At 43.8% G+C, this 16,089-nt stretch overlaps 1 protein-coding gene across 1 annotated transcript; it reads right to left on the minus strand.

Annotated features, from left to right (window-relative positions):
* Positions 1-58: 58 nt before the first annotated feature.
* On the minus strand, positions 59-14,759 carry ctnnb1 (catenin (cadherin-associated protein), beta 1). The gene is made up of 17 exons (XM_076736850.1): positions 14,599-14,759; positions 8,034-8,084; positions 7,043-7,267; positions 6,672-6,925; positions 6,321-6,559; positions 5,807-6,008; positions 5,567-5,711; positions 5,269-5,372; positions 4,895-5,029; positions 4,540-4,743; positions 3,743-3,901; positions 3,336-3,455; positions 2,783-2,933; positions 2,429-2,550; positions 2,237-2,297; positions 1,179-1,425; positions 59-850 (listed from the first exon to the last, which is right to left on the minus strand). Exons 2-16 carry the CDS (start codon positions 8,044-8,046, stop codon positions 1,214-1,216), a joined length of 2,346 nt encoding a protein of 781 aa, XP_076592965.1. The 5' UTR covers positions 8,047-8,084; positions 14,599-14,759; the 3' UTR covers positions 59-850; positions 1,179-1,213.
* Between the last annotated feature and the right edge of the window lie 1,330 nt (positions 14,760-16,089).

Here is a 16,089-nt window from a genome sequence, read left to right on the forward strand (position 1 = left end):
TAACTGGTGTCCTCCTGGACTGAAGGTGTTGGTGAAATGAGACGTGGAGGCGTCCAGGTGAAATGACAGTCCATTTTATTGTTTCAGAACACAGCAGGCTACAGCAACCAGCTCCTCCCACTACCCCACCCCTTTGTAACAGCAGACCAATAAGAGCCCTCCTCCACCCGTCCTTCCACAGCCACACCCATCCAGCTAGGTCAGCTACACCCCCTTTGGAACAGCAGAGACACATCAGTGTCCACCTTTAAAGCAAGAAAATAGCTTGATATTTGGACCATGATTTCCAATTCCTGTGTTTTTATACAAAAGCTACACAATGTTACACTTGATCATCAGAATACAATTCAACTGATTAACTTTAGTGTTTGGACACCATTTAAAATGTGATCAGATTCTTTACTTTGATGGAGCATTACCACTAAAAAAAAACTCAACACTACCAGAGACTTAAAATACAAGGGACTGCAAAAACAAGAGATGAGTATCATAATCTGAATGAAAAAAGCAAGCTAGAATCAGTTTGTACCATTACAGACTTGAGGAAAACAGAATAAAAAAAGAAAATCAACCAAAAGAAGTAAAAATGAAAAACAAAATACATAAAAAGGGTTTTTCAAAAATCAACTGTTGGGATCAAAATCCATGTGTCATGTCAGGATTTAGAGTCAGCCCTCCGTCAGGCCCAGAGAGCAGAACAGAACCGCACTTAAATCTAGTTTGTCCCAATGGAGTTCCCATAGACCGGAAACTCTGCTTGCTGTTGAGTCGTCTTCAGGCACTTTCTGAAACCCCGCCTCCTCCATATGGGCGAATCACGATGCAGGTTCATCCAGATCACATGATACAGCTGCAGAGGGAAGAGAGAGAGAGAATGAAAAAGAGAAGAAAGGAGGAATGAGGTGAGGGGAAGGAGCCGGGGCACGGCGTTTGTTAAGACCACACACACAGATCAAACCCCATCAAACACACACCACATCACACAACTTTGCAATTAGGAGCAGTCTGAACATGCAGCAGCCACAGTGAGTAAACCCACTCCTCCCCCTCAGCCTCTTCATCCAGACAGAAAAACTCCCCACTGTGCTTCTACTTTTACAGCCCCCTCCCCCAACAAAAACATAGGCTCTCTTTCATTTTGGCTAACAAAAGGCCACCGAGTGTGTTGACAGTCTTACCTAGTAGAAAGTGTAGTGTAATGTTGGTCTTGTATTTACAGGTCGGTATCAAACCAGGCCAGTTGGTTGGAGTCGCCGGGGGGCAGGCCCTCTATCAGTTCCTGGGCGTGTCCCAGGTCAGGCAGCCCCTCTACAGGGGGGTAGTCCTGGCCAGGGTGGTGGCCGCCCAGATCGTGGTCCATCATGGGCTCCATACCCATCGAGTCCCCTCCGTAACCCCCCGAATGGAAGGAACGGTAGCTCGGGTCTGGGGGACGGAGGAGTGGACGGAGGAGAGGCAGGGGAAGCAGAGCAGTTGTTAGAAGCATGTTAACAAACCAAGCGGTCACACAGTAGTACGATCATTCAAACGTGACACTACACAGCAACACAGCACACTGTCCATCCTCCAGCTTCAAACTACAGCTGCAGCTCTGAACTCGTGACTCAGACCAGTCTGTTTAGTTTGGTTCCACCAACCGAGATCCATCTGCAGTGCAGCGAGCAACCTTAAGTCTGTTTTCATTTTACATTGCACAAGAGCCAATTAAAGCTGTTAGTGCTGGAGGAATGGAGAGCAGTGTAAATGAAAATTAACAGTCAACCCTTGCTCCTATTGATCTGTACACAGTCTAAGGTCCTGGTACACCTGTAACATTTAGATGGCCAGCTGTGACAATAGCTGAAAGCAGCAGTGTTGTGTGTCGTCACAGCCAGCTGTGTTCTCCTGACTGACAGCAGGGATAACATCAGTCTCCCTCCTCATTTGAAAGCACTACTGCCCCTCAACTACTGTCTCAAGTTGCATGTGTATCACAAACTTTTGACAGCCTATCCTGTCATTAGCAGTAACAACAATAGACAGGTGGAGCTCAGTCATTGGACTGTGACAAAATTTGGCCGTGTATCAACTAAAGGGAGGCAGAGGAGGTGCATAGAGACGACCATAACTGAATGCCAAGTAAGTTTAAAAAAAAAAAAAAGACTCAGCTAAAAATGTTTCTGTGGCAGCCTAACTGCATCCTTGCCCCCCTCCCGTGTTTCTCCTTCCAGCAGCCAGAGGTGAGGAGGTGACTTACCTTCCTGTCTGTAGCCCAGAGGCTCTCCCTGAGCTCCAATGTCCAATCCCAGGTCTCCAGTCTGCACAGCAACACACAGACAGACAGCTATGAGCAGGGTGGCAGCACTTTCACTACGTTCACAATTCATTACACAAGCATCTGTCTTTATACAAATATACTGATTAGCAATTTAACGTGAGTGCTTCATACCTCGTTCCAGGCCATTGGTTCCGTCCTGAACAGTGAGCTGGTGAGTTCTACCGAGAGGCGTTTCTTGTAGTCTTGGGGTTTGTCTTCTGACATACGGAACAAAACTGCTGCAGCGTAGGTGGCTGAGGGAAGATGGAGGGTTTGACAGGTTCATCAACAAAATTACTAACTGCAAATAAAAGCAATGCTCAGCTGTCACAGAGGCCAGGTATTGCCATGAGTATGGTTACAACATGCATGTTGCTTCACTTGTCTACATCAATTAAGATCATGAATCAGAAGCACTCAGACGGGCTATTCTGACCACCTAAGTATCCACATAGTAGTAAAATGAGTGTGACTTTGTGAACATACCAACTCCTTCGTTGCGGCTGTGCAATAGCTCTGTGAGTGGCGCGGTGGCTCCCTCGGCCTCGATGGCCTCAGCAGCCTCTTTATCCTGGGCCAGCTCACACAGGACGCCTGCTGCTACACGCTGGATGTTCTCAATGGGAGAGTACAGCAGCTGCACACACAAACGCAGACAGAAAACTTAGAAACATTTTCTCAACCTTCACACTCGCACATGGCCCGAAAGGATGCAACAAGCTCAGATTCATGGAGTGCAAGTGCACGTACAGACACACGCACACACACAGTACAATAAATGTAATTTCTGAACATGCTGGGAAAACCAAGGCAGTGCTTTCTTTCAAACTACTTTAATGTGACAAAATTGACAGACATTTTTAATATCCATGGTCCCCGTTCAACCCTTAATGACACCTGAGACAATTCAATCACAACACTCACGGTCTAGACTTCCTGGAATCTTTAGCACACTTTTTAAGATTTACTTCACTGACATGTTTTGGTGTGACGGCACCATGACGACACAAACACAAGAAGACTGAAGAATATTTTGTACCTGTACAAAGAGTGGAATGGTGTTGAGTCCTCTGATGACTATTCTGTTGTGGACGTCTCTGGCCAGGATGTGAAGTGCTCCTGTGCAGCCCTCCACAATCTCCTCCATACGAACTCCCTCCTAATGACAAGAGAAAACAGGATTAGTTACGTTTAAACTGTGCAGAGTGCTTTAGGACTCTCTTACAGATGAGCAGGTCATCGTAGGAACTGTCTCTGATCTCAGGTTCTCATCTTTATGAAGTGACCAGGAGAACTGCTGCACAACCGGTTAGTACCAAACCTGAGATCAGTTTTAGGTCAGGTTTAAATTGTGCTGGGGAACTGGTGCATATCCCATTAATCCTATCATGCTGGTGTAAAAGTGAGTGTGTGTGTGTGTGTGTGTGCACATGTGCACGCTCTCACCACAAACTGCTGCTGCGTGCCTCCCATGCTGGTGCGTCTCTGTGTGTCTTGGTGTGCTCTGACCAGCAGCTGAACCAGTCTGGGGATGGCCCCCTGCTCCCTCAGTGGAGCATGGTTTGCAGGGCACAGAGCCAGGTTACGGATCAGGCCGACTGTAGCCTGATGGACGAACAGATTTACATGTCAGCTATGTCAGTTTTCAACTTTAGGAAGCCATCAAGAAGAATTGCTGGTGTACCTTTAAAATGCATGGTTATATTGACTTTTTTTAAGTTGAATAGTCCTTCATTCTGATAGAACCTGAGTGGATTATGTTTATAATTTGAGACAAGCTTTGTTTCCATCCTGTGACAAGAACACAATTGGAAAAATGCTCATTTTCTGTGTCCATCAGTATAAATACACTTCAATATATTAGAGGCCTGGACTTGTCACTCAGGTACATTTTGCAGCATCTGCACTGGACTGGGCCCAAAACAAGTATAATATGCTCCGGGTTTAAGAAACTTCAGCAGTTAGGCATTCCAACACATGACAAATATTCAGTCCTGACAGACCCAAAGCTACCGATGGATGATTGGCCAACTACGCCTTCCCACTGAGGCAATACTGTGCATTTAAAACCAGGTTTGGCCCATTATTTTTGAGTCAAGGTGTAGTCAAGGATAAACTGATTTTCACCACTAACACGACAGTATGAAGAGCTGCTTATGTGGCTGTCTGCTGCTGGCAAGTTTGTGTGTGTGTGTGTGTGTGTGTGTGTGTGTGTGTGTGTGTGTGTGTGTGTGTGTATGCACCTTAATGAGTGGCCAGTGTGATGGCGGATGCAGTAATTTGACGACCACAGGCAAGCCATAGTGCAGTCTGACAGCATTCTGTGCCATCTCAGCGTCCTGGTGTCGAGATGTGAGGTGACGCAGGGCACAAATGGCCGGTTCTGTGATGTCTTCTCTGTCTCCAGCACGAAGCACTGTGCGAACCAATGCCTCAATACCTCCAACCTACAGAATGACGGATGATAAAAAAGATTAACGAATACATCAGAGATTCCGTTTTACCAGACGATACTGAAAAGTACAAGTGAGGCAGATAAACCTAAATATTTACATACGCAACGATTTAAGTGTACTTTCACTGTGTGCGTGCGCTCACCTGGCAGACCATCATCTTGTTCTTGTAGTTGTTGCAGGTCAGGTTAGACAGGATGCCAGCAGCGCAGGTCACCACATTGATGTCGTCACTGCCGAGCAGCTGGACCAGAGTTCCTAGCAGACCCTCCATTCCCTCCTGGAGAGAAACATAACAGTGAGGTCAGTGTGTAAAGGAAGGCTGGTACATGTTCTCAAGAGCAACGTGAATGTTTTGGTGAGAGGATTTTTTTTTTTTAATGTGCTTCTCTCTTATCTTTCCACTGAGAAAATGCTTTTTTTATTGCTTTGCTTTTTAGGCTCCTGAGTCTCATTCTCACATCTCTCACAGACAAATGAAAAGATTTCATTGTTGGTATAAGGGGCAGTCCTCATCACCTGTTTGGTGGCAGCATCTGATAAGTTCCTGAGAGTCCAGAGACAGTTCTGGACCAGTCTCTGGCTGGGGTCTGTCAGGTGGAGTCCCAGAGCCTGCATACCTCCTGAAGAGAGGGACAAAGAATTGTGTTATTTACATACGTATATAGCGTGTGAAACATCACAATACATTTCAAATCTATTCTTTGACCAATCTGTTAGCATTGCAATGGTTTCCATTATGAATGCATTCAAAATCTCAGCCATGAATACATGGTATAGATAGAATGACATTTAATGTTTAGGAGACCAAACATACCAGCTTCTACAATGGCGGGCTTGTTACTGGAGCAGACTGACAGAACTTTGAGAACACGGCTCGTGGTCCACAGCAGCTTCTCGTAGGTGTAAGTCCTCATGATGTTGACCAACGCCTGGGGGCCACCGCTGGCCAGGATTATCAACTACACAAGAACAGAACACCAAAGAAGGCTCAGGTTAGGTTAGCCTTACAGTAAGAAGCACACCAATTTACTGCACACTCTCACCAAGCCCTCACCTTGCTTTCTTGGTTGCCATAGGCCAGTATCTGGAGGCAGTCAGTGGTGATGGCCAGGAACTTGACATTGGTCTTATTGAGCAGAGCCACCATCTTCTGTAGTCCCCCAGCTAAACGGACAGCCATCTTGGCTCCTTCCTGGTGCAGGAGGAGGTTGTGGAGGGTGGTAATGGCATAGAACAGGACAGAGTCCACTGGTGAACTGCAGAGCAAACAAAGACTTATTAGATTTCTGTCCCACTGGGAAATAACCACAACTAGATCTGTATTAGATTAGGGTTCTCAATAGACCTTCCTCTCCATATCCCCTCTGACTGTGATGAGTTAACTGCCAGTTACAATTTTTTTCATGTTTTTCTGATCACAGTTGACAGGCCACTGTGCCAAAAAGCACTAAAACAAAATGATGCTCATATTGAAAAGCCTAAACGTTTTTGACCGTGGAAACATCTCAATCAATCAATCAATCAATCAATAAATAAATACAATTGTCAATTTGTCTCCTTTCACATACCCAAGCATTTTAACTAGAGCTGGGATTCCTCCAGATTTGAAAATGGCCAGCAGACCCTCTCTGTGATGGGACAGGTTGTGGAGTGTTCCTGCGGTGCAGCGAGCCGTCTCCACATCGTTTGTGTTCTGCATGGTCCTGACGATAGCGGATACCATCTGAGGGGAGCGCATGATGGCATGGCGAGAAGCCTCTTTCTTTGAAAGCTGGTGGACCATCACTGCTGCTTTGTTTACTACAACCTGGACAAGGTGGACACAGATGTCAAAGAATGACAAGAAAACAAAACACACAAAAAAAGAAAAAACAATTCAATCAAGTCAATACTGAGCTTAAGGTTTCATGGGCAACTACCTGGTCCTCATCGTTGAGTAGTTTGGTGAGTTCTGGTATGGCTCTGGTTGCCAGCTCAGCGTCATCTTGATAGTTGATCAGGTTGACCACAGCATGTTTGAGCATTTGCGAGGGCTCTGCCAGCCTCTGAACATTGGTGGGGTTTGCTGAATCATACTGTGTGGTGGGGATCTGCATGCCCTCCTCAAGAGTCTCTGGGAACATCGCTGCACGCACCCGCTGGGCGCGGGTCATGGCATACTGACCGTCTATGTCTAGCAGAGACAGAACAAGTCGTTTAGTTGTAAGCCGTTTTGTTATATTAGAATTCAAGCTGCTATGTGGGCCATACGTAAAAAGATCCACCTGAAAAGATCAACAAACTGACTTACCTTGTACTTGTTCTTGGGAGAAGTTCTGGTTGAAGCCCTGCTCCCACTCATACATGACCTGGTTGTCAACATCGTCTTCCTCGGGGTTACCTTTCCCACTGAGGGAGGGAGCAGTTGTGGTGGCCCCTGAATGGATGCCTGAATCCAGGTACGACTGTTGCTGCCAGTGACTGACTGCCGCCTTACGGTCTGGCTCCATGGCCATGTCTAACTCCATCAGATCAGCTGGAAAGACACAAAATTTCAGAAAATATGCATCAACCTACGGAAAAAAAAACATTGGTAATACACAAAAAATTCTTGTTTACGACAATATCAGAATGCAGAGAAACGGGTATTGTCAGCTTTGTGATTTTTAAGGAAGAGCGTGGAGTTCATTTTAGGTGAGCTGACAAGGCCTGAAAAGAATATAATACACCAGATATGATGACAATAACAACACCCACACACAATTATTGCCAAGAATGACAATCACAATTAATCCAGTTATAGGATCCAAATTTTAGCATCAAATTTAATTGCATTTGTCCCATTTTATGTCAAAACTGCTGAGGTTTGTGTCTTTATACAGTTTATTAATTGTTTCCATACAGTAAAATGTCTAATTTTGTATGAGTTGCAGGGGGTAACAACTTCCTCGGCAATGGTCTGTAGCTACTGAAATCAATGGATTTCTGACCTGCTTCTCGTGGTGTTTTTCCCCACATATTCATACTTCAATGATATGTGTGATTTAACAATAAAAGCATAAAGTTTGATTTCACATGTGCCCCAAGTTCCAAATTGAAATCAATAACTAATTCACGTTGCTCTGATGAGAACATAAATCCACAACAGGAGCACTGCTGCAAAGTTGGACACACTACGTACTACTCAGTGCGTGTGTGTGTGTGTGTGTGTGCATGTGTGAGGAGAGAGATGCAGACAAATTAAATGGAAGCTGCAGAGAGAAAGGAGGTGAAAGAGTTTGAGCGTGTGTCTATTAACTCACCCTGGGAAGCCATGTTCCTTTCTCAAACCACGGCTGACACAGCTTCCTGATCTGAAAGAGAAAACCAAAAAAAGAAGCAGTCAGTCAAAACTGCCTCAGTGGCATCTCACCTTCCATCTTCATCTATCCTCTACCCTGCTCACTGCCAGTCTCTGTCTCTGTCTTTCCAGTCCAAACATCAGCCATTTTACTTGAACACAAATAGACCATAGCAGTGGTAAAAGAAGGAAGAGACACCATTGGAAATGAATGGCAGCGTTGATTCAAAACAAACGGTCCAGACAAGTGACTTTCCACTGCCTTCTTTCCTTTTCTGCCTCCTCCCTTTCTTGGATTTCCTCCTTCTCTGTTACAGCCAGACACACAAACAGCAGCAGTTCACACACAAAGCCACCATTAAGTGTAGCAGCTCGCCACGATTTAGGTGAGGAAGGACAGGGGAAGTGGAGCACTGGGTGGAGCGAAAGGGGGGAGGGGGGCATACACATTCCTGTGCTGGCTTTGAAGCTAAAACTACACTCTGCAGGAAAGTAAACACTGGCAATGGCAGGGGAGAGGTAGAGTGGGTGAGAGAGGATTAATTCAAAAAAAACAAAAAAAAAACAAAAACAGAGGTATTCTCAATTCACTCTCAAAGATAAATGTTATGACAGTATGCACAGAAGCAGGAAATGGGAGAAATGCAGAAGAAAATCCTGGCTAAAATGAGACAGAAACGGGGGCTGTGTATCCATAAAAATCAGAAATCCTTTTGTCAAACCATTTCAGAAGTATATCTGTGGTTATTCCTTGATGGATTCAACAGGAAAACAGGGACCAAATCCTGTTCAGTCACGGCAAACCAGTTTGGACACGTTTCAGTACCGAACAGGCACACTGGAGGAAAACACGGGTAAGACAAACAAAGAGCCATGAACTGATTCATACCTCACTAGAGAAAGCGGGGCTGGCTAACAACAAGACTTTCCTACAGTGAGTTAAGCAAGTTAAAACCAAAGCCCTGCTGACACAGTATGTTGGTCCCACATAATCTACAGTAAATATGAAAATATAAAAGACTACAGCCTCTTTAAAGCCTGCCAAAAGCTTTCATGTCCTGACCATCGTTTGACATGGATACTGTTGTGCCCATGTTTGTTTAGCACCAGTCGGAATGTAATTGAGCACTATACACTGAATTAAGTACAACCAAGTGTACAGCCTGTGTGTATTTCTAGATTTATATTATAACATAACAGGAAGAAAAGGCTGCTTTAACATCCGTATGATGTTCTTGTTCCTGTCTGAGCAACCGCAGTACTAGAGGCCAAAAAGTCTCAAGACTGCAGGCTTTTGTTCACTCCAACCTTGTGTCAGCAAGATATGAACTAACATCACAAATGAAAAATGACTTTTTCTCAGAAGAAAAACTGCTTTTTGATGGATTTTTGTCCCCGTGCATGGAAAGTAACTGTGTTGGATTCAAATCCAAGTAGCCATTACTTGACCCAACAGTTGTGAGGCTAGTTACTGCTGTAAGGTCAAATGTAGTGACAGCAACAACTTTAATGTCAGAGTCTAAAAGAAATTAAAAGAAAAGGCCATAAGAAATATTATTTGCTATTTCAGGTTTTTGGTCATCCTTCACATGTTTTAGGTAATGAAATCTGAGTGGCATACCATAAAATGTGCTCTTTTCGTTTGAAGTGTGAGCTCATTTTTGTTTCACATACAGAGGAAATACTACCTCACACCAGCCATTTCTAAGACATCAACATTGGCTGCCAGGTGTCAACATGTTGTCTTACTGTTATGCAATCATCTTGATTGCTTCTGTACAGACTCATCTCTCTGATTAGTAAAAACAGTCCACTATACTTTCACATCTCAAACAATACTGAAAGCCATTTCCTTTTAACCTCTTTGGCCAAAGAATTTGTAAAAACTGATATTTAACATCACCATTGCAGTTGCTCACTTTTTTTCTGTGGGCCTTTTATTCTCCTCCCTGCAAAACACTCTACATTGTCAGGTGTCCAACATAATGATATCATTAAATCAGATAAAGCACAAAGAGAAGACTAAATGACCTAGAAGTGGACATACAGAAACCCACAGCAGCCAGGCATACAGTGGTAAAAAGCAGTCTGGCATGAGTGCTGGTGAATGTGTAGGAGTTTTGTGGAGTTAAATGGCTGCCAATATGCAAATACACTCAAGGATAGCTAAAAAACTGCTCTGGATTACTTCCCTCCTCTCACACCCACACCACCCCAGCTCAGCTGTGTCATTAAAACACAATTCTGAGTCAGGCTCCAAGACTGCTGTTTCTACCCACAAAGGCACCAACTCAAATTCACTGTTCACACACCATCCTGCCAAGCTTTGCAAGCCTGCCCTCACATAACCTAGCCCTGCCCTAATGGGAGCCATATGTCCCATACAGGGCTGCATACAAATCAAACATTCCATCAAAGAGCACAGTGGAACCATTTATCATTCACACTAGTGGAAAATGTGGGTCTTTACATCTGGCGTTGGAAACTGAGCCGATGATAGTTTTTTTTGATGGGCAAACAAGCAAAGTCTGGTCTCCAATTGAGAGACGCAAATGGCAGCCTTACCCTACAGTCTGACTCTGAATGTTAACACAAAAAAACTCATTCCAGTAAGAGTTCCTAAATATCGGGCTTGCAGCCTGGCCACAAAAAAACGAACGAGAGGTCTCTTTGAAGCCAGATGTGGAATACAATATGTAGAGTTGTGCCTGGTCCAGTTAAAAGCCATGTAACTAAAACCAGATGACTAATGAGTGACACACCAGTCACCAGAGTCAGATGGTTGTCTTGGCTGTGGTATGTGGGATAAATCTAGGTATCTGCACCACCTGGGAGCTGAGGAGAAGGAGGACGTCACATTCTTCAATAGATCCATCAAACAGGTATTTTATACTCTTGGCACACACAAATGTCAATGTAGATGGCGAGGTAATGTGCATGCGCACACAGGCACACAAAGCCCTATGAAGTGTAATCACAGCACTACTGTCCCAGGAAAGCACTCAAATGACAGGCTTACTGTTCCAGCACAGAATGGGATGGCCAGGAATAGTGCACTTCAGTCTCACTGCCCTGAATATAGTAAAGAAAAACACAATGTTCATATAGACACCCAGCCTTCATTAATGTGTCAATGACAAACATGAACCAACAGAGCATAAAGGTGATTTCTGTTGGGAGGAGGTTTGGTTTTAATGCTGCCTTGCAGGCCAGACAAGGCTGCAAATGTAGATCAGGCTGGCAGAGAATACAACTCCTGAGATACGCAGACAGAGCTGGACGAAGTACAGCTCGGACCTTGATAGTACACAAAGGAAGGAAATTGTAACAAACCAACAGCAATCTCATTCGTGATAATGCGTCATGAAACCATGACTGACAACCATGATGAGATAACGTCATTCCACCTCCAACAAATAAATTCAAAAGAGGTCATTACAGGTCCACAATGACACCCATGAGGTCTACTGTGCTCATGTTTAACCAATTATCTAAAAAAAAAATCGGCAGCAACTAAGCAAGCATGAAAGAAATCTGTAAGCTATGTGGGAAATCAAGCATTTCAAAAACACCTCCAAGCAAAAGAAATTATTAATTACAAATGTAGGAACACTAAAAAAATCCTTAGTCAAATCTCTGCACCGTGAGTATCAGCTCGTTCGCTTTTAATTTGTAGAAACTTTAAAGAACCCAATCATAGGAGGGTTGAAAAAAATCATATCCATATATTCATAACTGGAATTCAAAACAGCTAAGCACATCTAAACTCTCCAATCCCATTTCCTCGCCATGAATGGAAAGAAACAGCCATTCTGTCAGCAAATTTGAACCAAACTGCTACGAACTGCATTCAGGTGAGCCTCAAGGTTTACTTTCAGTAAAGAAAACTGTATCATATTGACTTGGAAAAAAAAGTATATGAAACACACATCCTCTAAATTGCGTTTCACTCTTTTGGCCTGCAGACATTTGTGGCCTAATTTTACAGCCTCTTCCTGGCATTCTGTGGCATTTCACTGACACAAAATTAATTTGTTAGAGGAAATATACAGTGCGTGGGTTAAAAAAAAAAATTATTTATAGAGAGCAGGGCTTCAAAAGAGCTAAATCCATCTTAACTCCTGCACAGCCCATTTCCTCTCAAGTGGAAAAAACAGCCAAGTTCAATACATCCATATGAGTAAATGACCCAAACAAGCTGCATTATCGGCACAAGCAGAGAGACAGGAGCTGCCACGGGCTTTAGTGCTAGCCACCTAATGTGCAGGGTCAGCAGCACTCACTGCTGGCTGCCAACAATACAATGAGCTCAATGCCTGCAGCCGCTGCAGCGTTTGGTCTGTGTCTCAACTGCAAAATGATGGATGCCCACGGAGACACGGGAGCTCCAGGAAACATCCCAGCAACTTCCACATGATAATGACTTTTCCCTTGTTCTGCTCGATATTTATTATTCTATTCAAAATGAAAAAAAAAAGACTGCATAGGTTGAATGTAGCACAAAAAATCTTTTAAAATGTAGGCTGTATTTATCGTTAATAGGTGTGAAATTGGACCTTTATTCATACAAGGCTTTCTTTGTCACTTCGCGGGTGATTTCATCAGAAATATATTTCAGGAAAAATCGAAATGAACATCACTATTGTCATGTAAGGTCATACATTTAAAAATCTGGCTCAGACCTTAAAGTTGAATACAAATGTCCATCTAAATGCGCACCCACACAGGATGTGGGTCATTAAAGCAGAAAACGCACAGTTTCAGGCGATGGTAATACCGCTGGAAAGGTTCGTGGCAACAATCGTCTTGCAAGTGGATAACCTCAAACCACTACCGGTCTCGGATGTAGGCTACACCCGCGCTTCCGTCTTCAAAATCTTAATGCACCGTTAGAAGAAAATGTTGCTGACGAAATGACAGGTTTTTCAAGGTTTTGTTCCGCTGTGCAGCCTGATGGGGGATTTCACAGGAGGCACCACAGAAAGACGAATACACTTAATATTTCCAACCCGTCTTAAAAAACAAATCACGATGCAGTGATTTCTGTGGCATGAAAACAGCAGAGACAGATGATATCACATCAGTAATTGCTCAAAAACTCGACCCTGTCCTCGCGTCTTTATCATCTAAAATAAACCAGGCAGTTTAGCTTCAGAGCATCCGTGAATTACAGGCACATCTGGAGCCGCCGGCTGACATGTCAACATCCTCCAGCCGCCGTTTAATCTCACCATCTCTCACCGACTCATTCTTTCTAATGAAACCAAAACATCAGCCATGACGTGGGAAACATATCTTAAAATCCCACCGCCCAGTCTTCCTGTGTCACCAAACCACATTGAATAACAGACGCCATCGCATCGTTTGCTTTGTGTATCGGCAGGAAGGCGAAAAGCAGTCAGGTGTCCAACTTTTTCCCCCGTGGACAACCCGCCTGTCCCTCCCTGCAGCAACCAAACAAACGCACGTATGGCTGTGCAATGGGAGCATGTGAAAAAAGTTTTTTTTTAAAAAAAAACATGTCAACAGAAACTTCACTATGCAAACAATAGTGCGCTGCACCCCCTCTTCCCCACAGCTGCTGGCTGCCCCCGACTTTCTTGCTCACACCGCTGACTCAAATTTCACACTGTGGCTCCTCCTCGTCTTCCTCCCAGAGCTCAGCGGCTGGGAGGAATTTGTCGGTCTTTGTTTAAAAGGACGAGAGGAAAACACACTCTCACGGGCCTTTAACCTAAAATAAACATGAATATAAACCATAAATGTGAGTTTAGAGCGTCGCTGCTCACACCGACATTAAACTTTCCATCTGTTTTCAGCTTTCTGAAGTTTCAGCTAAACTTTGGATGAAACGCTCGCGTCTACGTTACAGCACTTCACCACTTTCCGTGACTTGGCTAACGTTAATTAGCGTTTGCTAACTTAGTAAAGCTGTAAACATGGCCACGATACACCGAGCTCCACTCGCCTGTATCTCCCCCCATATTAACTGCACGTTAAGATAACCCATCTGCAAGAACAAGCGACCAAAAGGCGAAACTCAAGTCGGGCAAACATGAGTCAGAATAGTGGAATGTGGCCAGCTGCAAAGTGGGCTAATGGTAGTTAAGCTAACTAACCCGGGTTATCGTTAGCTGACGTTAATTATTCAAACAAGCGAGGGCACAACATCGGCGTTTACTCCCAATTCCTGTTTCGGGATTCCGTATAAACTGGAAGGCAAAAATCCATCTCTTACATCTGGCTATTTGTTAACTACTGTCTGTCTCACCCAACCCCAGCCCCGCGCTAAGATAAGAGTCAGAAAGTATCGTCTAGAAAACATGTATGTTCCCATAAGGCGGTGGCTGACATATCCCAAATATCTGCCGGGAAAGCAGCTGGCTCGCTAGCTGCGGCAGCAGCAGCAGCATCCCCGGCCGGCCCGCACACAACACCGTCTCCATTCCTACTGGCATTCAGGGAGAGCCCGACAAGAAAAGAGTGAGAAAATGAGTACAGCCGATAGTTTGAAAGCTGAAGCCTACCCTTGTCAATACAGAAAGTCCGTCCACTCGGATCCTGGAGAGTAAAGACCACTCAGTAATGGAAAAAGTCGAGGAAAATGAGAGGACGAGCGTCAGCGGGGAGCCCTCGTTCACTCCCTCTGCAGTCAATCAGCCGTAACTTCGCCGGAACAGTAGAGACTGAAAAATGTAAGATGGCGGCGCCTTTATATAGACCGGAGAACACCTCTAGTGGTCACATATCCTGCCGTGAGCTCGAGTAAAATAGAAACAAAAATCTGAAAAATCTTTGATTCATATCACTATTACGCGTCTTCACATATATTTACCTGTCACAATGCCTACACGCCTTGGTTGTGAGTTTTAGTTAGAATTACTAGAGTAAAGTTAGTCAAAATCAATGTCTACGGCATGAGTATGAATACACAATTGAATGAAGTTCCGGCACACTAGAAAAGGGAAATCCGATTCCTTTCCCCAAGTAAAGCCTCCAGGACTGTGAAAAAAGCGGATAATGTCTCTCACCTATGCAGAGTGACACAGGGAGCGTTTCAGCGCTAACAGCATCACTCCTATCACCAGCAGACCCCTGTCCCAATACAAAAACAACCTCACAGAAACATAAACACACAGTCATGGAAAGTCATCAACAAGACACAAAATCTGCTTTTCATTCATTTATTTGCTACTCTAAAAGCTAGGCGATGCCAAGGGTCAAATTATGATGAAAAACAGAAGAATAAACACTGCAACACACAAAAACTCAACAAGACAGATTTTTATTACATTGGCAGTCAATCAATAGACTGAATATGCTGTCATTGTAGCATACATGTATCAGTTCAGCCAGCAGTTCTTTGGCTATGAGCCTCCTAAAAAAAAAAAAAAAACAGAAAAAAAGCAACAACCTGTGATTAAGCCCACAGGCAAGAAAAAACAAAAAAAAAGCACAAGTCACTCAGCAGGTTGGGACACCTTGTATGTTCATAGTGACGAAGAAAGTGATGCATATGTGAGTCAGTGATTGTCATTGATTCCTGCAGAGATTACTGAGATAGACTAAGTTGTGTTTGTGAATTAAACCAAATCTCACATCCTAATGAAATATTGCAAGGAAGTGATTCATTTTTACTGTTTTCATAGTTTGGGTGGGAGGAAATCTGAGTGCAGGCAATTGTATTATAGACTTAATTGATCAAACAATGCATGCATCGCTAAAAGGATTATTTCTTCAAAATATTGTAACACTAGATTAATCATATTTTCTGACTCCATTAGAAAGCAGATTCAGTCATTAAAATTATTTGTGATCTATGGGCATAGCTGAAGTCCTTTAAGTGCATAGTGTGATCTCCCCTTTATTCTGAGATCACACGGTTTTGGCTATTAATTTTCAGATGACTTTCTATTTGGCTCAATAATAAGCAAGTTAGTGGATGGGTCACATAGGACATTTAAATATGCATTACAAGTCCTCTACGGTCCCTTAATCTCTGTGTTATAAAAGGTGGA

This window comes from Chaetodon auriga, chromosome 8 (assembly GCF_051107435.1).
Source record: "Chaetodon auriga isolate fChaAug3 chromosome 8, fChaAug3.hap1, whole genome shotgun sequence".
NCBI classification, from domain to species: domain Eukaryota; kingdom Metazoa; phylum Chordata; class Actinopteri; order Chaetodontiformes; family Chaetodontidae; genus Chaetodon; species Chaetodon auriga.